Genomic DNA, 27,132 nt, shown 5'->3' with positions numbered 1-27,132 from the left:
CCTAATGGGAATTGGACCACAGACTACAGTATAGAACTTTTAACAAATGCAAATAGATAGTAAGAAAAAAAAATAGAATCACAGAAAGTTAGAGCAGAAAGGAACTGCTGATACCCCAATCAACAAAATATTATTCCATCACCATCCATCTTAATGTCTAGTTGTAAAGGGAAGAAATTTAGGGAGTCTAAATCTGACCGCCCATCCACTCAGGAGAGGCACTTCTGACATCCACTGTCACAGCTCTCTGTATGACGCTGCAGACACTGCTGGCTCCTACACCAATTTGTTATTTCTATTTCCAAGGCTTCACAGAACAACACAGTAATCATTTAAGAATAGGTTTGCTCAGGAAAAGTCGAGTTAATCTCAGGAATCATTTGGTTGTCTTTAAAAATATTTCTTTTTTCTTTTCTTGGAGAGGGTCTCACTCTCTTGCCCAGGCTAGAGTGCAGTGGGCAATCATGGCTCACTGAAGTGATCCTTCCACCTCAGCCTCCCTAGTAGCTGGGACTATCACATCCAGCTGTGTGCCACCATGTCCAGCTAATTTTTATTTTTATTTTTGTAGAGATGAGGTCTCACTATGTTGCCCAGGCTGGTCTCGAGTTCTTGGACTCAAGTCAAAGGGCTGGGATGAGAGGCCTGAGCCACCATGCCTGGCTTAAAAAGTATTCCTAATTCTAAACAGCAACTGACTTATTCAAAAGTCATTTTTGGCCTTTAAAAAATACTGGTTTTAGTGTACTGTCTCTGTGTAATGGACTACCTTAACTCGAACAGGAAAAAAAGAAAGGTAAGAAAAGAAAAAATAGTAAGAAAAATTAATGCATTCTAGTAGCATATGAAGACAGGAAAGCAAATGGCAACTGCAGAAGACAACTGTAATGCCATCTCTAATTCAAGAGATGTTTTTGATGTGACTTCAATGTGTTGAGACCTGATTAGTAAACTGTTTCAATTTTGTTGATGGCCAGTTCTCATTTTAATATCACAGTCTGCTTTAATTTTTACATTTTTATTTAGCAAGTCTATCTTCTAAGTGGAATCACACTTGAATTAAATTTACCTCTCTGAGGTTAATATATATTATTACTCTTCCTTTTCTGATTGAGGAAAGAGAAAAAGAATCATTTCCCTCAGTTGCTGGGGAAGTAGAGATTCAGGGCCTCAACTCCAGACAGGCGGAAGTAGCTTATGTCGAGTCATCTGAGTGAATATTGAAAACTTCATAAACTTATTGTATACATTTATACAATTCAGCTTGCCACTTTCTAATGCTCTAAATGATGTGAAGCACATCTGGCAGAATGGTCTGCTGAAATAATCCCAATCAAAGTCTAAATTACCTCCTTTTACTTTCTGCAGATACTCAGCCGTTGGACAAGACTATTTATTCTGCACAGTTTTACACTCTTTACAATGAATGATGAAATGATGCTGTGATTTTTCTCCATCAGTCACAGTGCAAGAAGAGAGCCGCGTTTAGTAAGGGATGAACACTCAACCAGTGCCCAGTATTAGTGAGCTTTATAAATGTGGGCGAAATGCCGTCTGTAAAGAATTCATCACCCCTTGGACTCTTAGACCTATGTAGAGCAGGCGATCGAGGAATTGGGTGACTTTAATTTGACTCAATGCTTTTCCACTGATGTGTTACCTTGGGGGTGCGGGGGAAGCACCACTTTCTGGTGAGCCTTAGTTGTTTGCTCTTCGTAACGGGAATAATTAGCACCTATCTCATGAGGCAATTGTGTTAGAAGAACAGATGAGCTAATGTCTGAGAGGTACTTTAAGGTCCTTAGAGAAAGGCTGCATCTAAATACAAGGAATTATTATTATATAAGAAACCTAATTACTCTCAGCAGGAAGCAAACTAGCAAAGCAAAGGAGACCAACTTAATGAATAGAAGGAGCAGTTGCAGTTGCACTAACTTTGGCTGGAGAGGCAGAAAAGCAGATGACTCCTTCCTGGGTTGTGCAGGTCATTGAACATCATCAAGACACTGTCTCCTGATAACTTTCACGAGACCTGGGGTTGCAGATATCTATTGGGGAATAGTTTACCGCTGATGAACATGGTGGTAAATGGGGCCAAAGATGCAGTAGGAATGCTTTCAAGTTTGACTGTTCCTATTAAGAAATGGTTTGCTTTGAGTAAACTCATCTCAATGAGCCATTATACATTCAGAAACGAAATCTCTAAATCAAAATGTTAAGGCTAACACAGGTGGTTATTCCTTTCTTCCCCTCCCCTTTTCCAGCTATCGAATTAACCTCCTTTTATTTTTCACACCACCACCTTAAATAATCCCCAGAGGGAGGGGAGTAGACAAAAACTGTTGAATCATATTGGCTTTGTTCTGTTGTTGAATCATTTCCAGATCTATCACATCACTTGCCATATCCCAGTTGACATAATTTTAATTCGGCTCTTCCTTACATGTTAACAGATAAATAATGCATAAGAAAACTTGATTAGCTTTCTTATTAAAACATCACTCTAAATGAGAGGAGGCGCTAGAAGACAATACAGTTTTTACACGGCTTTCCCATGAGCAGTTGAATGGTTTGATGTGATAAATTTGCATAGTCTGAAGCGCACAAAGGGCTGATTAATTGAAACCCTTACAATGCTTTTGCAAGCAGCTATTGTAAAACAATAACCATAGGAACTTTACAAAATACACACGGCTGAATGTGTCAAGAGCTTAATAAAATGTGTTGAGGCTACACTATTTGGAAACAGAATTGGAGATTTTTATTCTGGGCCATAAAACACTAAATACCCTAATTTCAAAGCTTTAGTTGGATATTTACTGAAAGGTCAGAGGGTTACTGGCGAGCTACTGAAGACCAAAATTTGTTCCTAAAAAAGCCAATTCGATAAAGTCTTCTTATAATAAAGTATCTGTGTGGAAGAAGAAACCCTGATTTCTAACATTAAAGTAAGAGCTGCTGGAGTTTTGGTTTTGGACTGAAACTCTGATGGATCGTTTGGCATCATACACCTTATGATGGGGCTCATACTGTGAGCACTACCAGCCTCCTTCTCCCCTCCCACTTAGAAACTTCCATTCAAGCAGGATCAAGCAAAGTAGAGAGCCAAAGCTATCCAGACTGTTTAAAGCTGTGGACTTGCAGAGAGGATTTTAGACAGGCTCAAGTACTACATGAGTACAAGGTATTATTATTATTCTTACTTTAAATCGGGTTCTTTTCACTTTCTCAGTTTTAGAAAGCATAATACAGAAAAAAGGACTAACAAATGAAGGTCTAGCAAAATCAAACTTTTAAGCCAAACCTTGTTTAACAGATAAACTTTCTCCTTGGCTTTTCTGTCACACATGAAGTACCATTTTCTTACTTCCCACAGCCTCTTTATATCTACTGTAAAAGGATTCTTTAACGTGTTGGAAACTCGGAGCAGGTTTTCTTTTCTTCTAAGAAACATTCAATCAAAATCTTAATAAATTAATTCAGCAGGTTATTGAATAACTTATTAGGGCAAAATGGAAGCAAGTGACCTTATAATGGAACTTTTTTTGTATAAGAGAGGGTCAAAGATGAATCTTCCAAACGATTTTATCCATATATGCATAATCCTTATCAATCACAGATAGGCAGACTAAATCATTAAGTGAAAAAACTATATTTTTATAAGACTAGACTTCTATTGTAAAACAAAAGTTGACTTCACTCCATTTAAACTAGTTGTCTGGTCCTTAAGGATTTAGGGAGCGTATGCCATTATCTCAGATTTGCAGTTATTAAAAAGCTTCTGTTTGCCAGGACAAACACTCTTGCTCAAATACAGTTTTTCCTCTTCTTAGGAGTACTGCTTGGTATTGCTGCCCGATGCTGTGATCCACAGGACCTTTGTTGGAGGTGTTAATCCTTTTTCACATGAGAGACTGAGAAATGTTCTTTCAGGAAAGTGATATATTGCTTTTTTTTTTTTTTTTCTCCACATCAAAGGAGTCCGCTTTTTCCTCCTTCATTGTGAATGGCGGCAAAAGAAGAGGAAATCTGGAAATATAATAATTTGGTTTGCCTGAACACTGAAATGGAACTTAACTTGAGAATTCCTTGGGCTATCAGATAATTTTTGTTGAAGAATTTTTTTAAAAAGGAGTAGTCAATCTTCTAATAAATGCACTAATCACCAGAGAAAACAAGGTTCAACATAAAAATATTTGCCCTTGATGAGTTCCCTCCGTTAGAATTTACAACACAGTTGAAGAGGCTTACATATGTTATTTTGATTTTAATAGTCTAATTCCAAACATAATTTAAATCGGCATATGTGAATGTCTCTTCCTATCTTTAACTCTATCTATAAAAATGATTAGAATATACAGCGACACACAGAACATTCCACACCCATGTTCAGCTCTCTTTTCCCTTTGGAACATCATTATGCCTCAACCAGGTAAGTCATGACTTCACTCAAAAATACCTAGAAGTCTAGACCACTTGGGAAAGGAGCTTAAGACTTCAGGGTTTACATATTTCTCCCCAAATAAATTTAAAACAAAACTAAACCTTCCTGGTTTTGTAAATAAACAAACAACAAATTCACAACTTTGGTGTATAGAAGGTTATTACTAAATAATTTCATTTTGGACAGCATTTTGCATACTACTAAAGGATGAATGGCTCTAGAGATTCTTGATCAAAGGTCCAGCTCTTTTGGGGGGTGCCGACTCACTGTACATTTACTGATAAGATATATAACTGACCTCACAATGCCCAAAGGAAGGTTGTACTTCATTAAGATTCTTTGAAAGTCTCAGTAGAAGACTGTATTGAAATACCCTCATCGAAAAAGTACACTGTGAATGAATCCTGCCTGCCTCTGAGCCCACAGTAGTCTATGTTAATTGTGACGCCACCTTCTTTACAAAATATGGTTCCTCATTACTTGGTTCTCTGCTTAGTCCTCCTCCACTTTTAAGGTTACAGAAGGTGATGCTGCTTATTGACTCTGTCACATCTGTAACTGATAAAACATTTTCACTTCTCCAGTGGGCCTTCTCTGACCAATTGCATTCAATCTTTGCTTATCATGCAGCACTGATGTTGATTCCCAGGTACTCAGAATTGACTCCCTTATTCCAGTTTAACCATGCACTCTGCCCCCTTCAGTCTTATCCATGAGCTCTGTGATCACATGCAGCACATAACTACCACTGTTCCGCTTCCCCTTTACGTTTGTTTCATTTAGCTACTAATTATCCTATCACCTTTGAAGTGATCAGGCTTGAGCAGGACAGATGCACAGGTTCTGTGAAACTAAACTTTCAAGTCTCCTTTAATTGTTAGAGAGGGTATCTGAAGAGACATTGGGCACAGAAATGTGATCTACACACAATTAATGTAAAAAAAAGAACGCCTAACGACAGCTTTGTTAAAGTAAACTCTTAAGAAAAGACAAAAATCAGACAATCTGCAGGGCCATGTTACTTTCTGAACACCCAGACAATACATTTAATGCTGTAAATGGAGAGAGAAAAAGAATGTGCACAAAGGTATATTAAATCAAAATAATTTTAAAATTTTCTCATAGATAATACATATGCGTCAACTTGCAGGAGATGCTACAAAAGAAAAAACAGGATTTCCAAACAATTCTACATCTCAGGATTAAAAACTAAGTTCAACTAACCACTGCTTTTATTCTGGCATGTATCTGGACCAAAACAGAAACAAACAAACAAACAAACAAATCTCTGCAGGAATCGTGGTGTGACACATATACCCTGAAAACTCAACACTTTGAAATTTTTATCAGCTCATTTCATGACAACTACAAATAGCATAGCTGATGTTGTGGACTACATTTTCTGTTTCGCTCACATTTTACTTGCCAATATCCAACTCCTTTAGGCCTGATGCAGTCCCCCTTTGGGCCCACACTAAGGGCTGGGTTATTGTGTGGCTCCTTACAGACACCTGCCATCTGTGCATCTGAAGGTTCCAAGTGCACTAACTGCAATCACTGTGGCCAAAACATTTTCTTCAAGTGCCCTCTTTTGTGGCTTTAACTATCACATCTAGCCAAATACATCGGGAGAACTGTCAAAGTTGAGGGCTCAAAAACTGACTTCCTTTTACAACTGTTTAAAATCCTGATAGATTTTGAATTTTATACAAGGCCACTAAAGCCTGACCAGAGGACCAGTTAAAGAAGGGAGTGGGGATAGTGTTTTACAATAAGCTGATTTTAGAAGGAAAGGGACACCAGAAAATACAGCTTTATTTTAGGAGTACATCTTAATATGGGGCCTTGGCAGGCATTTCTGTGACACGCTGTATGAGAGAAGTATTTATTCTGGATTTGTGGCAGCTGTAAAGCTGCTTATCCAGGAAGAATGGGAATTTTGAGAAGATGCCTATCTTAAGGAGGAGACAGAAAATAATACTAAGAAACAGCAGGATTCATCCTCAGGAAAGGTGGCGTCTTTCCAATGAGAAATCTCTGGGTATATGGCAATCTCAGGAGCAGAATAAGATGTAAGAAGAGAAAAGAGCCACCTTTAACCAGATTTAACCAAATGGGCAATATGCTTGGAATCAAAACCCTGGATTCAAATGCAGGCTCTGCCAGCACTAAGCTGTAGGAGGCATGCTACTCACCTCCCTGAGCCTCAGTCTCCTTACTCTTTATAGTAGGAATAACAACACAAACTGGAACTGTACTAGTTAAAGGATGAAATATAGATAAAAGTGCTAACAAACGATCAATATGCCAAAAGTAAAATATTATAATTGTGGAGATAAACAGCATGCAAATGATTCCTCAATTTTTTCTCTAGCCCAAATCTCTCCCTGGAGCTCTAGACTCTATACCCAGTTGCCAACCTAATATCTTCACTTGGAGAAGACAGGCATTTCAACCTGAGGCCCAAAGTCTCAACCTCTAACCTTGTCTAATGCCAAAAAACTATTCTTTACCCAATCAATCCCATCTTGGTAAACAGCATTATCAGTTGCTCAGGCCACAAACTTCATCCTCAAATCCTGTATTTTCCTCTCGCAACATCCATCCAAGCCATAAGCAAGTCCTGTTGGCTCTATCTCCAGGGTATGTCCAGAATCCAGTCACTTCTCTCTATTTTTCCACTGCTGCTGTCCTAGTCCAAGTCACCAGCCTTTCTCGCCTGGACCACTGCAATGGTCTCCCTGCCCCCTTCCTTGCCCCTTCCAATCCACTTGTCATATAGAATCCACAGTGAGCTCTAGAAGTTGTAAGTTAGATTTTGTCACTCCTTTGCTTACATTCATTGTTATGGTTTGTATGTACCCACCAAAACTCATGTTGAGATTTAATTGATACGGGGCCTTTAAAAGGTGGTTAGGTCATAAGGACTCCATTCCCATGAATGGATTAATGCCATTATTACAGATGTGGGTTAGTTATCTCAGGACTGGCTTTGTTATAAAAGCAAGCTCTCCTGCCTCTCTGCCTGTCTTCCACGGGATGATCTTCTCCAGATGCTGGTGCCATGCTCCTCGACTTCCAAGTCTTTAGAACCATAAGCCAAATAAACTTTTTTTCTTTAAAAATTATCCAGTCGGTGGTATTTTGTCATAGCAGCAGAAAATGGACCAAGATACCCATCATCCAACAGTTCTGTTGGTTCCCAGCCTATCTGGAGTAAAGTCCAATCTCCTTTCTTTTAGCCAAAAGGCCCTACAGGATATGCCACCATCCTCCTCCTCTCACCCCACAAGTCTCATACTACGCTCCTTGTCAGGCATATATGCCTGACCAGACTGGCCTTTTTTCTCTTCCTTGAATATACCAAGCTCATTCGTGCCTCAGAACTCTTACCCTAATGGTTCTCTCTGCCTATAACTAAATCCTCCCAGACTTTTGCTTGGCTGGCTCCTTTGTATCCTTCATGTCTCAGCTCAATGTCGCTTCCTCCAATAGGCTGTTCCTGATCATAATCTAAAGTACACACCCCCACCACTAAACCATCCATTCTTTTACATCATTCTTCATATATGGCACTTATCATTACCTTAAATTATCCTGTTTATATTTTTCTTTACACATTTTTTTTCTTGAAATGGAGTCTTGCTATACTGCCCAGGCTGGTCTCAAACTCCTGGGCTCAAGTGATCCTCCTGCCTCAGCCTTCTAAGTAGTTGGGGTTTATATTTTTGTTTACTTCTTTTCTGTCTGTTTTCTCCCCCAGGAGGACACAAACCCTGGGAGAACGGAGATCCCATCAGTCTTGTTTACCTCTGTATTTTCAGTATCTAGAACAGTGCTTGGCACACAGTGAAAGCTCAATAAATGGATGAATTAATCAACAATATAAGCACTTGAGATGATTTTCCATCATCGCATCATCTCAAGTCAATGAGACACAAATGCTTTGTGATTGGTGCCATCATTTACCAGGATTAAAACCACAGTCCCTGTGGTTTTTCTTCTTTATGCTGTCTTTATTTCAGTCAAGTCCATTGATTTGCTCTTCTCTGCTGTCCCCTGTTTCTCTTTCACATCTTTATCAAAGCCCTCTAAGCCTGAACACCATCTAGTATCTGAAGTCTTCTTTTGCAAGCAGCCTGCAAAAGAAGACCCAAGACAGACCTGCCCGAAGCTCACCTTTACGGCCTGCTGCCTGTGCATCAGGCACTGCGTTCCCTGCTTTTACACATTAGTATCAAGGAGGCCAAGGCATAAAGGGACAAAATAGCTCACCTAGTTAGAATTCAAGACCTTTCTCTCTCTGCTATACTTTCCCTCAATCCAAGGGCTTTCTTTAAATACTGAACAGAGGGTGGTTGTGATGAAAAGGCAATGTGTTCATTCACTATGGCCCACAAGACAAGGCAGGACTAAGTGCAGTAACTTACAGACTCTTGAGCACTCTTACTAACTCTTGAGGACTTCTGACTCAGGAAAACCATCAGAACAGTGCTACTACAGAAGAGCCTGCCTCAGAAAATAGCAAGGGCCTCCCTTCACAGGCCACAATGAACATGGAAAACCATCTGCCAAAGATAATCTAAAAAGAACTCTTATACTAGAAGATGGATTTAGACTGGACTTCTAAAAGGACTTTTCAAACTCTAAGATTCTATTCCTATCTATACTAAACTCTAAACCTCTATATTTTTAGTGGTTTCTCCCATATAATTTAGCATGTAACTATGTAATCCTTCATATTGATCTCTTTGCTTCAGGTGTCAGTCAACTCCTCATGGGCATTAGTCAAGGGATTCATTTCCCTTCTATCCCCTAAAGTGCCCCACACAGTTTTGAGCCTACAACAGTGACTTAAATATGACCGAATAGGTTTCCCTGGGGCTGTCAAGGCAGGTTCTCATTTGTGCCCGGGGTGGACGTGGGAGGGCATGTATACAGTTGACCCTTGAATAACACAGGTCTTAACTGTGTAAGTCCACTTATATGGGGATTTTTCTTCCATGAAATGTGAATAGAAAATACAGCATTTGCGGAAGGTGAGCCCTTCTACACAGAGAGACAACTCTTCATATATTTGGGTTCCACAGGTCCAACTGTGGGACTTGAATATGTGCAGGGGTCCTGGAACCAATTCCCAGCATATACTGAGGGATGACTATATTTAGTTATTATGGTTGAAGAAGCTTTAGTGGGCCTGTGTGATCAGTTAGGGTTGGGAAGCTATGAGTCTCAGGTGTTGAAACTCCTGGTGCCAGTTTAGATAAAAATGAGGCATCTCATTTCTGGTACTTACTAGGAAGAATAAATTACACTTATTCTGGGAGTAATGAGTTTGGCTTGTCATGTCAGTACAATTTCCAACAAGACCAATGAATATGTAAAATCCTTTATTTAATAAAGGATTCCTCAAACATCATAAGTGGATACCATGTTATATGCAAAGTGCTATGCTGGGTGCTTTGGGGTTAAGTAAATCAGCAGGGCATGTTTCCTAATCTCAATGAACCTAAAATATACTTACCTAAGTGATATGGTTTAGATTTGTGTCCCCACCCAAATCTCGTGTCAAATCCCCAGTGTTGGAGGAGGGACCTGGTGGGAGGAGATTGGATCGTGGGGTGGATTTCCCGCTTGCTGTTCTCGTGATCGTGAGTGAGTTCTCATGGGAACTGGTTGTTTGAAAGTGTGTAGCACCTCCCCCTTCTCTCTCTTCCTCCTGCTCTGGCCGTGTAAGATGTGCCTGCTTCCCCGTCGCTTTCTGTCATGATTATAACTTTCCTGAGGCCTCTCCAGCCATGCTTCCGGTACAGCCTGCAGAGTTGTGAGCCAGTTAAACCTCTTTTCTTTATAAATTATCCAGTCTGAGGTATTTCTTTATAGTAGTGTGAAAATGGAATAATACACCAAGTTAGCCAAGAAGGTATTCTGGATATTTAACAACATATACAATTATTTTAACAAAACTATTGGTATCTTTGAATCTTTAGAATTTTATTAATAAAATTTCAAAAAATAGACTTTTGCTACTGTCATACCTCTGGCTTCAGATGGGTGACATTCAAGAAGAGGATCAAAGTTGTAGACCTTAGTTACAACAATGATCCAGAAAAAAGATAAGTTATTTTCAGATAAGAGCTGACAAACTATGATTAATGCTTCTCTCATGATTGTTAGCATTTATGTCATAATTCTCAGGGTGTGAGCTTTAAACATTTTAAAATTAATTTTCAATCTAGAAATGATTAAAGTAGACAAAAAAAAAAAAAAAAACAAAAAAAACCCCAAAGAAGTCTTAGAGGCAAGGCTCTGGTCAGGAAACAAAAGGTTAGTGCTCTGAAAATCCTTCTCATCTTTTACTAAAATAATTTTCAGTTCTATAAGTTGCACTGAAAAAAATCAAGCATACTCACTAAACATTTTTGTGTTGAATATTCTCAAATGATAAACAGATTTCTAGTTAAACATGACAGATGAAACACGTGTTTATCAACACTGCTTCTCTAAACCTCACTGAGTTTTAAAAACTTAAGGTGTAAACCTACGTGTAAGGAGAAAGAACAAGCACAGTGTTATCAAGTGGGCATGAGATAATTTTACAACTTTGAAGGCTGATAAAGAGAGGAGAGAAAAGTAACAGAAGAGTAATCCTAAGTCCCTGCAGATGAGGTGTGAAGAGGCGAGCTAATGCGGCCTTTGGTGCCACCCCCACTCAACCACCCAATTCCTGGGAAGGCTCAGAAGACAGAGACACGAAGTACTAGTATTGCAAAAGGCAGTGTGAGGTGCGAAGCTGAAAGCAAGAGGACTGAGTCAAAGCCGACCAACCCATCAGCAATTCCAGGAGGCTCTACTTTCAAAATGTGTCCAGACTCTGATCCTTTCTCACCAATTCCTCATCGTTATGCTTTTCCAGCCCACCTCCAACTCTCACGTAGCTTTTGAACTGGCACCACTGCAGTTTCTTTGAACACAGCAGCCAGTGTCAGTCAGATTATCTCTCACCAGCTCAAACCCCTTCTCCAGTGGCTTCCCTCTCCCTCAGAATAAAAGCCAAAGTTCCTGCTGTGACCTATGAGCCTCATGGCTGCCTCCTCACCTCTCACTCTGCTCCAGCCATGGGGCCTCCTTGCTGGTCTTCTATTAGGTGAGCTACAGCCGCAAAGCCTTCACCTCAAATGCTCTTCAGCCAGAGAGGGCTCACCCCCTTACTTCTCTCAGGTCTTTACTCAATGCCATCTTTTCAACATGGTGTTGTTCCCCATCCACTCTGCCTAAACATTGAATCACTAACCACATGCCCTCCCCCGACATGATTCCCATCCCCCTTCCCAGCTTTCAATCTTTTCTTATCTCATGACACATCATTCCCTCAGCACTTACTATTTTCCTTTTTGCCCACAAGAACACAAGCTCCGCAAGGGTTGGAACTTTAATCTATTTTGTTTACTGCCTGTCACCAGAGCCTAGAATAGTACCAGACTTAATAAATATTTGTATAGATAAATGTCTATATAAGAAATTGTCAGTTCTCTGTATTCCCTAGCCCATACAGCCAGGAAACCACACTTCTCCCCCAACTCTTACTTGAGTAACCACTACTTGAGTACTTGATCTGAGACCCAAGGGTAGCAAGTACAGCAGAGGGTGGACTGGTCAAAAGCTTGATACAGAGGAATTAAAAGTCTATGCACTGAAGAGTAAGCTCCAGTCCCTGCCCCTGCCTGACTCCTGGAGGTCAGCTGATAGACTTAAGCACTGTCCCCACCCTCATTCCAGCTCCAACCTTCAGGCAGGAGTTACAAAGATCCTAGTATGTTGAAACTGAATGGCACCAACAATAAAGAGGTTCACTACCTGACCACCCTACAATGATATTCACTAGTCAACAAGTTCTATCCACATAGAACTTTCAAATGCTTTCTAGGGTTCAGGGGTATTCCAGGTATTAGAGGAAAGCCTCCAATAACAACAAATCAGACACTAAAACAAATAGGAGAGGAAAATCCTATCGAAAGATAGAAATGGCCAGGCACAGTGGCTCATGCCTGTAATCTCACAACTGTAATCTCAAGGTTCAAATGCCACTTTGGGAAGCTGAGGCAGGTGGATCGCTTGAGCCTAGGAGTTCGATACTGGCCTGGGTAATATGGCAATACCCAGTCTCTACAAATAAAAAACAAAAAGAAAAAAAAAAAAAAAACCCCAAAAATTAGCCAGGCATGGTGGTGCATGCCTGTAGTCCAGCTACTCTGGAGGCTGAGATGGAAGGATCGCTTGAGCCCAGGAGGTTGAGGATGCAGTGAGCTGTGGTCATGCCACTGCACTCCACCCTGGGTGACAGAGCAGAGCAAGATACTGCGAAAGAAAGAAAAAGAAAGAGAGAGAGAGAGAAAGAAAAAAGGAAAGAAAGAAAATTAGAAACAGAAGAAAACTAAAAAGAAAAACCAAAAAACTAAAATTCAGAGACAACTAAAATTACATATTTCTTGCTATAAGAATATAAATTAACTTTAAACATTTAATTAGAAATTTTAAATATGATAGGTTTAAAAAATCTGAAAAATAACATTGATCAAATCTAAAAAGAAAAACAAGAAGAGGGCAAAAAGATAAGAAAACTAGAGCATCAATCTGGAAGTTCCAATATTTGACCACTAAGAAAACCAGAAAGGGTATGGGGAAAATGAGGAAGAAGAAATTATTAACTAAATAAATAGAAGAAAATGTCCTAGAACTGAAGGAACGTAAACCTCCAGAATGCGAGGGTGTCCAATTTCCCAGCACAAGGAATGGAAAAAGGGCCTATGAAGTTTCAGAATTTCAAGAAGGGAAGAACATAGTAAAAGCTTCCAGAGAGAAAGGAATAAAGTAGGAGGGAGGTAAGCAGGGAAAAAGAGAAACAGGGCACAAAAAAACCAGGAAGAAGAGTGACATTACAATTTACATGGAATCTAGATGATGATGTGGCAAGGCAACCAAAATCCTTAGGGAAAACAATTTTCAACCTAGAATTTTATACCTAACCAAAGTTGGGTCAGGAGGAGAGACAAGGACTGATGGGTTTTTTTTTGTACAAAGAACCCCTTCTTGTTCTGTTTCACCTTTTAAAATAATGTGCATTTATTATTTAATAATAAAATTATACTTAAGAGTAATAAAAACTATGTCCAGTTACGAGTCCCATGTCAATCCTTCTATTACTCTGTTAAAGTTTACACTACCTACTTTTTGTTTGTTTGCTTGTTTTTTCCCCAATCTTTAACATAAATTTGATGAAGCTGTAAGAGCAGGGACTATCAAGGGAATCTAGGCTAATCAGAAGGTTTTTACCCTTGGATTAAAAGCCATCTGGAAAAAAAAAAAGGAGCAAGACAAACTCCTCACTACAAGGGAAAGGTCAGCTAGACCCAGGAGGACTCCTTCAGTTTTGTAAAGAGACATACAAGTCAAAGCTCCCCTAAGATTGAACAGCTCTCTAAAATCTGCTGTTTCAGATCACTGCAAATTAGAAAGCATGCCTGTTAATGAACATTATACCAATCATATTAACAGTCTGAAAAAATGCTACAGCACAAAGACCTTCCTGACATTTTACCTAGATGTCTGTATTTTCAGGAGCTTACGAATTAGGTGTGTTGTTTTCACTTTTAAAAGCACTGCTTTGGCCGGGTACGGTAGCTCACATCTGTAATCCCAGCACTTTGGGAGGCTGAGGTGGATGGATTGCCTGAGCTGAGGAATTTGGGACCAGCCTGGGCAATATGGTGAAACTCCATCTCTATTAAAAATACTAAAAATTAGCCAGCCATGCTGGCGCATGCCTGTAGTCCCAGCTAATGGGGGATGCTGAGGCAGAAGAATCACTTGAACCCGGGAGGTGGAAGTTGCAGTGAGCTGAGATTGAGCCACTGCACTCCAGCCTGGGTGATAGTGAGACTCTGTCTCAAAAAAAAAAAAAAAAAAAAAAAAAGCACTGCTTTGTCTATACACATACACGTACTCACACATAGCAGACAGATTAAAATCTGAATAAAATCAATCCATCAACAGTAGAGAATCTACCCCCATCACTTCCCTACCTCCAATTTATTAATTCATTCACTCATTCATTCATATACATTGTGAACTCACCTATTATCTACTATCTATTAAGCGTCATGTATGAGAAAGGCCTTATTGGGCTTTACGGAGAATACAAGGACATGGTCTCTGTCTTCAAGAAGTTTAGTGCAGACTGGTTGTATCCAAGATGGCCAAATAGGAACAGCTCCAGTCTACACCTCCCAGTGAGACCAACACAGAAGATGGGTGATTTCTGCATTTCCAACTGAGGTACCTGGTTCATCTCACTGGGACTTGTTGGACAGTGGGTACAGCCCATGGAGGGTAAGCTGAAGCAGGGCGGGGTGTCACCTCACCCAGGAAGCGCAAGGGGTCAGGGGGTTTCCCTTTCCTAGCCAAGGGAAGCCGTGAGTAACTGTACCTGGAGGAGCGGTATACTTCTGCCCAAATACTGCGCTTTCCCCATGGTCTTCGCAGCCAGCAGATCAGGAGATCCTCTCCCATGCCTGGCTTGGCAGGTCCCATGCCCATGAAGCCTTGCTCACTGCTAGTGCAGCAGTCTGAGATTGATCTGGGACTGTGGAGCGAGGAGTGGGGAGGGTCATCCACAATAGCTGAGGCTTGAGGAGGCAGTTCTACGCTCACAGTGTAAACAAAGCGGCAGGGAAGCTCAAACTGGGTGGAGCCCACCGCAGCTCAGCAAGGCCTACTGCCTTTCTAGATTCCACCTCTGAGGGCAAGGCACATCTGAACAAAAGGCAGCAGACAGCTTCTCCAGACTTAAACATCACTGCCTGACAACTTTGAAGAGAGCAGCGGTTCTCCCAGCATGGTGTTTGAGCTCCGATAACGGACAGACTGCCTTCTCAAGTAGGTCCCTCAGCCCCGTGTAGCCTGACTGGGAGATACCTCCCAGGAGGGGCTGACAGACACCTCATACAGGCAGGTGCCCCACTGGGACGAAGCCTCCAGAGGAAGGATCAGGCAGCAATATTTGCTGTTCTGTAGCCTCCACTGGTGATACCCAGGCAAACAGGGTCTGGAGTGGACCTCCAGCATACTCCAACAGACCTGCAGCTGAGGGACCTGACTGTTAGAGAGAAAACTAACAAACAGAAAGGAATAGCATCAACATCAACAAAAAGGATATCCAGACCAAAATCCCATCCATAGGTCACCAACATCAAAGACTGAAGGTAGATAAAACCATAAAGATGGGGAGAAACCAGAGCAGAAAGGCTGAAAATTCCAAAAACCAGAACACCTCTTCTCCTCCAAAGGAACACAACTCCTCACCAGCAAGGGAACAAAGCTGGATGGAGAATGAGTTTGACGAGTTGACAGAAGTAGGCTTCAGAAGGTCGGTAATAAGAAACTTCTCCAAGCTAAAGGAGCATGTTCTAACCCATCACAAGGAAGCTAAAAACCTGAAAAAAGATTAGACAAATGGCTAACTAGAACAACCAGTGTAGAGAAGAGCTTAAATGACTTGATGGAGCTGAAAACCACAGTACGAGAACTTCGTGACTCATGCACAAGCTTCAATAGCCAATTCGATCAAGCAGAAGAAAGGATATCAGTGACTGAAGATCAAATTAATAAAATAAAGCAAGAAGACAAGATTAGAGAAAAATGAGTGACAAGAAACGAACAAAGCCTCCAAGAAATATGGGACTATGTGAAAAGACCAAATCTACGTTTGATTGGTGTATCTGAAAGTGATGGGGAGAATGGAACCAAGTTAGAAAACACTCTTCAGGATATTATCCAGGAGAACTTCCCCAACCTAGCAAGGCAGGCCAACATTCAAATTCAGGAAATATAGAGAACACTACAAAGATACTCCTTGAGAAGAGCAACCCCAAGACACATAATTGTCAGGTTCAAGGTTGAAATGAAGCAAAAAGTGTTAAGGGCAGCCAGAGAGAAAGGTTGGGTTACCCACAAAGGGAAGCCCATAAGACTAACAGCAGATCTCTCTGCAGAAACCCTACAAGCCAGAAAAGAGTAGGGTCCAATATTCAACATTCTTAAAGGAAAGAATTTTCAACCCAGAATTTCATATCCAGCCAAACTAAGCTTCATAAGTGAAGGAGAAATAAAATCCTTTACAGACACGCAAATGCTGAGAGATTTTGTGACCAACAGGCCTGCTTACAAGACCTCCTGAAGGAAGCACTCAACAAGGAAAGGAACAACCGGTACTAGCCACTGCAAAAACATGCCAAATTGTAAAGAGCATCGATGCTAGGAAGAAACTACATCAATTAACGGGTGAAATAACCAGCGAGCATCATAATGACAGGATCAAATTCACACATAACAATATTAACATTAAATGTAAATGGGCTAAATGCCCCAGTGAAAAGATACAGACTGGCAGACTGGATAGAGTCAAGACCCATCAGTGTGCTGTATTCAGGAGACCCATCTCACATGCAAGACACACATAGGCTCAAAATAAAGGGATGGAGGAAGATCTACCAAGCAAATGAAAAGCAAAAAAAAGCAGGGGTTGCAATCCTGGTCTCTGATAAAACAGACTTTAAACAAACAAAAATCAAAGAGACAAGACCATTACATAATGGTAAACGGGTCAATTCAACAAGAAGAGCTAACTATCCTAAATATATATGCACCCAATACAGGAGCACCCAGATTCATAAAGCAAGTTCTTAGAGACCTACAAAGAGACTTAGACTCCCATACAATAATAATGGGAGACTTTACCACCCCACTGTCAATATTAGACAGATTAATGAGACAGAAACTTAACAAGGATATCCAGGACTTGAACTCAGCTCTGGACCAAATGGACCCAATAGATATCTACAGAACTCTCCACCCCAAATCAACAGAATATACATTCTCCTCAGCACCACATCACACTTACTCTAAAACTGACCACATAATAGGCAGTAAAACACTCCTCAGCAAATGTAAAAGAACAGAAATCACAACAAACTGTCTCTCAGACCACAGTGCAATCAAATTAGAACTCAGGATTGAGAAACTCACTCAAGACCGTACAACTACATGGAAACTGAACAACTTGCTCCTGAATGACTACTGACTAAATAATGAAATGAAGGCAGAAATAAAGATGTTCTTTGAAACCAATGAGAACAAAGACACAACGTACCAGAATCTCTGGGATACATTTAAAGCAGTGTGTAGAGGTAAATTTATAGCAATAAATGCCCACAAGAGAAAGCAGGAGAGATCTAAAATTGACACCCTAACATCACAATTAAAAGAACTAGAGAAGCGAGAGCAAACAAATTCAAAAGCTAGCATAAGGCAAGAAATAACTAAGATCAGAACAGAACTGAAGGAGAGAGACACAAAAAAGCCTTCAAAAAAAAATCAGTGAATCCAGGAGCTGGTATTTTGAAAAGATCAACAAAATAGATAGATTGCTAGCAAGACTAATAAGAAGAAAAGAGAGAAGAATCAAATACATTCAATAAAAAATGATAAAGGGGATATCACCACCCATCCCACAGAAATATAAACTACCATCAGAGAATACTATAAACACCTCTAAGCAAATAAACCAGAAAATCTAGAAGAAATGGATAAATTCCTGGACACATACACCCTCCCAAGACTAAACCAGGAAGAAGCTGAATCTCTGAAGAGACCAATAACAGGTTCTGAAATTGAGGGAATAATTAATAGCCTACCAACCAAAAAAAGTCCAGGACCAGATAGATTCACAGCCAAATTCTACCAGAGTTACAAAGAGGAGCTGGTACCATTCCTTCTGAAACTATTCCAATCAATAGAAAAACAGAGAATCCTCCCTCACTCATTTTATGAGGCCAGCATCATCCTGATACCAAAGCCTGGCAGAGACACAACAAAAAAAGAGAATTTTAGGCCAATATCCCCGATGAACCTTGATGCGAAAATCCTCAACGAAATATTGGCAAACCAAATCCAGCAGCACGTCAAAAAGCTTGTCCACCACGATCAAGCTGGCTTCACCCCTCGGATGCAAGGCTAGTTCAACATACGCAAATCAATAAACGTAAGCCATCACATAAACAGATCCAACGACAAAAACCACATGATTATCTCAATAGATGCAGAAAAGGCCTTCGACAAAATTCAGCAGCGTTTCATGCTAAAAACTCTCAATAAACCAGGTATTGATGGAACATATCTCAAAATAATAAGAGCTATTTATGACAAACCCACAGCCAATATCAGACTGAATGGCCAAAAACTGGAAGCATTCCCTTTGAAAACTGGCACAAGGATGCCCTCTCTCACCACTCCTATTCAACATAGTATTGGAAGTTCTGCCCAGGGCAATCAGGCAAGAGAAAGCAACAAAGTATATTCAGATAGGAAGAGAAGAAGTCAAATTTTCTTTGTTTGTGGATGACATGACTTTATATTTAGAAAACCCCATCTCAGCCCAAAATCTCCTTAAGCTGATAAGCACCTTCAGCAAAGTCTCAGGATACAAAATCACTGTGCAAAAATCACAAGCATTTCTATACACCAATAACAGACAGAGAGCCAAATCATGAGTGAACTCCCATTCACAATTGCTACTAAGAGAATAAAATACCTAGGAATATAACTTCCAAGGGATGTGAAGGACCTCTTCAAGGAGAACTACAAACCACTGTTCAAGGAAATAAGAGAGAACACAAACAAATGGAAAGACATTTCATGCTCATGGACAGGAAGAATCAATATCAGGAAAATGGTCTTACTGCCCAAAGTAATTTATAGATTCAATACTACCCCTCCCTGCCGCCTCAAGCTACCAATGACTTTCTTCACAGAACTGGAAAAAACTACTTTAAAATTCATATGGAACCAAAAAAGAGCCCACATAGCCAAGACAATCCTAGGCAAGAAGAACAAAGCTGGAGGCATCATGCTACCTGACTTCAAACTATACTACAAGGCTACAGTAATGAAAACAGCATGGTACTGGTACCAAAACAGAGATTTAGACCAATGGAACAGAATGGAGGCCTCAGAAATAACACCACACATCTACCACCATCTGATCTTTGACAAACCTGACACATACAAGCAATGGGGAAAAGAGTCCCTATTTAATAAACGGTGTTGGGAAAACTGGCTAGCTATATGCAGAAAACCGAAACTGGACCCCTTCCTTAAACCTTATACAAAAATCAATTCAAGATGGATCATAGACCTAAACATAAGACCTAGGACCATAAAAATCCTAGAAGAAAACCTGGACAATACCATTCAGGACATAGGCACAGGCAAAGACTTCATGTCTAAAACACCAAAAGCAATGGCAACAAAAGCCAAAATTGACAAATGGGACCTAATTAAACTAAAGAGCTTCTGCACAACAAAAGAAACTATCATCAGAGTGAACAGGCAAACTACAGAATGGGAGAAAATTTTTGCAATCTATCCATCTGACAAAGGGCTAATATCCAGAATCTACAAAGGACTTAAACAAATTTACAAGAAAAAAGCAAACAACCTCTATCAAAAAATGGGCAAAGGATATGAACAGACACTTTTCAAAAGAAGACATTTATGCAGCCAACAGACACATGAAAAAATGTTCATCATCACTGGTCATTAGTGAAATGCAAATCAAAACCACAATGAGATACCATTTCATGCCAGTTAGAATGGCAATCATTAAAAAGTCAGGAAACAACAGATGCTGGAGTGGTTGTGGAAAAATAGGAACACTTGTACACTGTTGGTGGGAGTGTAAATTAGTTCAGCCATTGTGGAAGATAGTGTGGCGATTCCTCAAGTATCTAGAACTAGAAATACCATTTGACCCAGCCATCCCATTACTGGGCATATACCCAAAGGATTATACATCATTCTACCATAAAGACACATGCACAAGTATGTTTATTGCAGCACTATTCACAATAGCAACTTGGAACCAACCCAAATGTCCATCAATGATAGACTGGGTTAAGAAAATGTGGCACATATACACCATGGAATACTATGCAGCCATAAAAATGGACGAGTTTGTGTCCTTTGCAGGGACGTGGATGAAACTGGAAACCATCATTCTCAGCAAACTATCACAAGATCAGAAAACCAAACACCGCATGTTCTCACTCATAGGTGGGAGTTGAACAATGAGAACACTTGGACACAGGGAGGGGAACATCACACACTGGGGCCTGCTGGGGGTGGGAGGCTAGGGGAGGGATAACATTAGGAGAAATACCTAATGTAGGTGATGGGTTGACGGGTGCAGCAAACTACCATGACACGTGTATACCTATGTAACAAAACTGCACGTTCTGCACATGTAATCCAGAACTTGAAAAAAAAAAAAGTTTAGTGGAGTTAGAACGCATTGCATAGCCACTGAAATATCTGCTAGTCTGCAACTCTTTGCATAATACCCTGATGGGATAAAGACATAAGGATTTGGGGTATCTTAGTCTTGTAAAGTGATTCAGAAGGGATATTCTCTTATGGTGTGCATTCTTGTGAAGCTTCCAGTGTCAATATTTTACAAGAAGAGTATCAACTTTGCTTTTGTCCAAGTAGGAGGCCAAGTAAGATACAGACTACAAATGAGGTTAAGGTTACCCCACAATGACCTAGCAAATGAGGTTAAGGTTACCCCATAATTGACTCAGCAACTGTCAAGACCAAGAGAAAAGGGGAAATAGTTTCAATATACAGAATTTGATTTTTTACTGGCAAGCCATATAAAACGTTAGAAACTCAAGATACTTTAAAAAATACTCAAAGGGCATTAAGAGTTAGTATCTCAGGGAACTATATGAATTACAGGTGTCTCAAATTCACATTAACAGATGGAACCAATTATTTCTTAAAAATATTGACAGGCTAAAATAATCTTGCCTCTGTCAACAGAACTAAAAATGATTTTGATGAACAAGTATCTTAGTCTGACATAGTTTCACTGGCAGAATGATAACTAAGGCTGGGTATACTTGACCAAGAGAACTGTAACATGGATATACTTGCTTGGCAAAGAAACTTAAAATCAGCAGAAACACAATGTGCAGTTATCTTCAAACCAATTAAAAATAAGAAGATATCGCACTAGTAATTTATAAGCAAATGTGAGAGTCAAGGTAGAAAAGTAGAAGTGATGTACTTTAAGTATATAGCAAAAGAATGATGGTCTTCTTGAGCACTTACTATGTGCCAGGCACATTGCTAACTGCTTAACAGTCAATGTGGCCTAGTAATTAAGAGCTAGGTCTCTGGAGCCAAGCTGCCAAGGTTCAAAGGCCAGTTCTCCCATCAACTGTGTGACCTTGAGCAAGCTATTAATCTCTCTATGCCTCTATTTCCTCATCTATAAAATATGGATGATGATGCTACCTCCCTCCCAGAATTGTGTGAGAATCAAATGAGTTAGCACCTGTCAAGTGCCGAGAACGCAGCCAGGCACACAGTTAGTGCTACAAAAGTGTTAGCTGCTGTCGTTCTTAAAGCTAAGTGACAGGCAGAGCTAAAATTCAAACCCCAGGACAAACTTTCCACTTTAAACACTGTGTATACTGACTAAACAAGACCTTACTGATAAATGAGTTAATTAACAGTGATACAGTGCTGTGTTTCTTGAAAATAAAGAAAACTACAAATAGATGAAAACTGTGCAGTAACCATCAAAGGAATGAGTGAGGCTTGCCAATGGAATTAGATGTGGGAGACACACAAAGCACCGCCTTGGGGTCAGGAGACCCAGGTTCTAACACCAGTTCAACAACCAAGTAGCTGCGTATCCTTGACTGGCCACTGAAAATGCGGGGTCTAAACTTCCTCATCTGTAAACAAGGGGATGGATAACTCTGAGGTGTCTTCTAGTGCTGACATCTTATGATACTATGACCCAACAGAAAATATAGTAGTTTAAAGATGTACCTTAAAGGCACTACTATTTATTTTTTGAACAGCTACATGTATCTCAACAGGTGCATCACCTAGAATGTAGTTATAATTATAATTCTGGGCATAGCAACTGCAGGAGAATGAAATAGACAGCACAGAGGAGCAAGTGTACCATATATTTTTAAATGCCATTAAAATATAAACAGGTTAATCTAAGAAATAAGAATTTTTATAACAACGTAATACTTTTCCAAAGTAAATTTTATAAATGGGGTAATTTTATGTAAGTGGTTAACAAATCATTCATATATTGTTTTATAATCAAGTTGAGAAATGATACAATTTACCTTTTTGCCCATGACGACTGCTGAATTTGTCTCCAATTTCTGGACGCCTTGTCTGTCTCAGCAGCATTTTGATCAGAAAAGCATCTTCAGCATTTGAAGATATCATCACTTTTTCAATGTACGAATCTGTGGCTCCTTTATAGCTGGTGTTAAGAGAAAGTCACTAAAACAGAGTTTTCAAACTGCCCTTTGTGACCTTCTCACCCATGTTATATTTCATTTCATGCCTACCATAGAGTACTCTGACATTTTCATCTTGGGCTCTGAAAAATGACTTCCATTTTTTTAAAACATTAAATTCAAATTTCACAATTTCCCTTTTACAACACTACACATTTATTATGAGGAAGGCACAGTGCAATTTAATCCTCACAACAGTCCATACTGTTATTCCCTTATTATAGATGAGGAAAACTGATGCTTAGAGGAGTTAAGTAACTTGTCCAAGGGCACATGACTCATACAAAGTGGAACTGGGATTTCAGACTCAACTCCTAGTTCTTAATGGTAATAGTACTTTTACTTACTCAGCTTTTCAATTATTAATTTTTTTTCACATAACAAACATTATTAGAAATCTACCACGTATCAGATCCTGGTAGCCTTTGGACACCTAACAATTAAGTAGACACAGTTACTGCACCAAAGGAGCTCACAATCCAATCAAGGAGGAGACAGGAGACACGTGCAGTAGACATCTGGTGTGAAGAACAGGAGAGGCTCAAGGGAGATAGTCAATTCTGCTGGGAGTGGGGAATGACAGTGGTGGCAGGGAGTGGCAGGCTGTCAAGCCCTGCCACAGAAGAGGTAACCCTCAACTTGAGACCTGACCAGAGTGGGTCACTGGCAGAGTGGCAGCCTGAGCGATTGCACAAGGCCTAATTGAATTAGGATGGCACATTTTGGATAATAAGAGGTGATTTCCTAGAAACATACAGCTTAGTGTGTGAGGGGGAGGCCAGGGAGGTGTGCTGAGGACGCCTTTCCCACAGGCGCCCCTGTCATTCATACTTTCACTTAACTTACTCAAGTTTCACTCTATTTATCCAAGAAAGTAACATGGCCAGAGGAGTAGTTTAGAAAATCACCCAGCCAGGCACGGTGGCTCACGCCTGTAATCCCAGCACTTTGGGAGGCAAAAGCGGACAGATCATGAGGTCAGGAGATCGAGACCAGCCTAACATGTGAAACCCTATCTCTACTAAAAATATAAAAATTAGCTGGGCGTAGTGGCATGCCCCTGTAATCCCAGCTACTCAGGAGGCTGAGGCAAGAGAATTGCTTCAATCCAGGATGTTGAGGTTGCAGTGAGCCAAGATTGCACCACTGCACTCCAGCCTGGACGACAGAGCGAGACTCTGTCTCAAAAAGAAAAAATCACCCTAGCAGTGATGCAGAGAGAGCCTGAGAGGTACCAGCCTGGAGGCAGATGGACAGTTAACAAGAACTCCAGGCAGAGCAGAGGGCCACAGCGCAGACACTGCAGCAGGAAGGAGAGAAGAGAGCTGCTAAGATGACAGGAACTACAGGATTGGTGTGTGTGGCAGTTAAAGGAAAGGAGTCAGATTGTGCTGGTGACCGGCTGGCTGCTGGCAGCTGATGCCATTTACCAAGACAGGGATCCAGGAGGAGGAGCCTGTTTGGGGCCACTGTAAAGCTGCCCAAGTGCTGATAGGAAGCTGACACCAGGCAGATGTCTATATGGGAGTCATCAGCAAAAAGAGGGTGACTGGAGTGCTGAGAATTGGGGAGCTTGTCCGGATGAGGCTCAAGAATCATCCCGGCCAGGGTGAAGTCACCACAAGGCCAGGAAGGATGGGGGGCTAAGAGTGAGTTATTAGACCGATAGGGAGGGCCAGGTGAGAGCACTGTCACAACATCAAGGGAAGGGAGCGGTCAGTGGCGTCAAATGCTATAGAAGGGTCACATGAAATTCATTCATTCATATGATAACTATTTACTGAATGAATACCCACTATACCCACTATGTGCCAGGTACTATGCCAGACACTAGGGGGTACAAGGTGAAAAAAAGAGACAAAGTCCCAGTCTGCAAGAAGATTCCGATTGAAGAGTCTGTCTGATTTGGCAAATTCGACTACACATGGGTTTTGCTTATTTCTTTACTTCCTCTCTTCCTGCACTGGGGTGTGATTCCCACAAAGACAGGTACTGCTGGTTTTCCTCCCTGCACTATCCCATGCGCCTGGAATAGTTCCTGGCATACTGTTAATGCTCAAAAAGTATTTCTTAAGGGCTGGGTGCCATGACTTATGACTCCCAGCACTCTGGGAGGCCGAGGTGGGCGGATCATGAGGCGAAGAGTTCGAGACCAGTCTGGACAACATATTGTATTTTTTATTTTTGTAAAAATACAAAAAATTAGCCGGGTGTGGTGGTGTGCACCTGTAGTCCCAGCTACTCAGGAGGCTGAGGCAGGAGAATCGCTTGAACCGGGAGGTGGAGGTTGCAGTGAGCCGAGATAGTGCCATTGCACTCTAGCCCGGGTGACAGTGCAACACTCAGTCTCAAAAACAAAAGTATTTCTTGAATGAAATGAACATATAGGATGTCTTTGGTGACCTCCTCTGGAGCTGTTTCAGGAGAATGAGGAGGTAGGTAAGAGGCCAGTTCCGAGGGTTAGGGAGTGAGCAGAAGGTAACAAAGTAGAAATGGAGATGACAGACGACTGCTCTGAGGAGCTTCACAGTCAAAGGAAGAGGAATACAGTGGCAGCTAGAAAGGGACACAAAGACCAGAAAAAACTTTTACTTTCCTTTACAGGTAAAAAGTATCTGAGCACATTTTCTAACCTGTAAAGAAGGAATCAATAGGAAACAGGTTGAAAATATGGGAGGATAAAAGAGAAGATGACAGAAAAAGGTCTCTGAAAAGAGTGAATAAAATTAAGAAACCAAAAGGAGAGATGAACTTTGCACAGAAAAAGAGATATCCTCCTTCAAGACAGGAACAGAGCCAACCAGCATAGCCACCTCTGTAACTGTAAAATAGCTGTTCACCATGTAGAAGTCAGTGTAAGAGTCTGGACCCATCCCCTAAGCATAGCTGCCCATTTTCTCCTTGGTGCTCCTCCTCCAGAGACAAATCCATGGCACCCGAGATGACTCTCTTGCTGTGTTTAGCACAATGGTCAAGAGAAGCGCTCTGAAGCCAGATTGCATGACTTCAAATCCTGGTGCTGCCCCTTACTGCTGTGTGACCTTGGTAAGTTACTTAACTTCTCCTTGCTTCCATCTTATCTTTCTAATGAGCCACTAACAGAACATAGCTCCTAGGGTGGTGGTAGGATTAACTGAGCTAACACATGTAAAATGTCCAGAACAGTAACTGGTACAGTATAAATTCCCAATAAGCTATTATGATCACGGTCATTACCGCACTTTTTTTGTGTGGGGGTCTTTGCCAACTAAATACGACTCCTTGCAAGCAACACCTGTGGCTTATTTCAGCTCTATATCACTGGCACAAGAGGCAGGGTGGCTGGCACACAGCAGGCCTCAGCTACTGTGTATTGAATACATTTGTAAAACTGCCATCACAGCTCAAGAATCCAGTTCTCCTATGTCACCCTCACTGCCACCTCCTAAACTCAGTTAGCCTAGTTCACCTTGGCTAGGTTAAATGTCTCTCCTAGTTTGGTTTTTATATTACAATGTGGTGACTATCATCGGCCCTTCTCACTAGGTTCATACTTTATTAAATTTTAGAGCTTAGAAGAAATTTAGAGATTAACAAGTCTAACTCTTTCATTGTATTATACAAATGAAAAAACTGAAGCTAACAGAATTTAAATGCTTTACTCATGTAAGATACACAAGACAACCTGTACGAGAGCTGGGCTATGTTCTAGTATACTGTGATGCCATGCTGTGGCCAGTGTGTTTCACTGTTTAAAAATATGACTTTTTTTTTTTTTTTTTTTTTTTTTGAGACGGAGTCTCGCTCTGTCGCCCAGGCTGGAGTGCAGTGACCGGATCTCAGCTCACTGCAAGCTCCGCCTCCCGGGTTTACGCCATTCTCCTGCCTCAGCCTCCCGAGTAGCTGGGACTACAGGCGCCCACCACCTCGCCCGGCTAGTTTTTTGTATTTTTTAGTAGAGACGGGGTTTCACCGGGTTAGCCAGGATGGTCTCGATCTCCTGACCTCGTGATCCGCCCATCTCGGCCTCCCAAAGTGCTGGGATTACAGGCTTGAGCCACCGTAAAAATATGACTCTTATCATGTCCCTCTCTGCAGTATCAATTCCCAACTCTTTCACAACCTACCCCAGCAAGCTGCACTGATCCTCAAACCCAAGCACTATTATGCCATGTACCCTTCATCCTGTTGTTAATTCCACCAGGAACCCCTGCCTATGTGGTCCACACCTCAAACCCAGTTTAGGGTCTATATGATTCC

The 27,132-nt window shown here is 40.9% G+C and overlaps 1 protein-coding gene across 2 annotated transcripts in view; it reads right to left on the bottom strand.

The window, feature by feature from the left end:
* POLR3B (RNA polymerase III subunit B) overlaps positions 1-27,132 on the bottom strand; it is a 136,586-nt gene that overhangs the window by 15,425 nt on the left and 94,029 nt on the right. For both annotated transcript variants that reach the window (XM_025401163.1, XM_025401164.1), the window contains exon 23: positions 22,714-22,856. In XM_025401163.1, coding sequence (XP_025256948.1) covers positions 22,714-22,856 — 143 coding nt within the window. The remainder of the gene's footprint in view (positions 1-22,713; positions 22,857-27,132) is intronic.

Source organism: Theropithecus gelada, chromosome 11 (genome assembly GCF_003255815.1).
Source record: "Theropithecus gelada isolate Dixy chromosome 11, Tgel_1.0, whole genome shotgun sequence".
In the NCBI taxonomy this organism is placed as follows: Eukaryota; Metazoa; Chordata; class Mammalia; order Primates; family Cercopithecidae; genus Theropithecus; species Theropithecus gelada.
The sequence above is the reverse complement of the archived record's forward strand: the minus strand, read 5'-3'. Positions and strand labels throughout refer to the sequence as shown.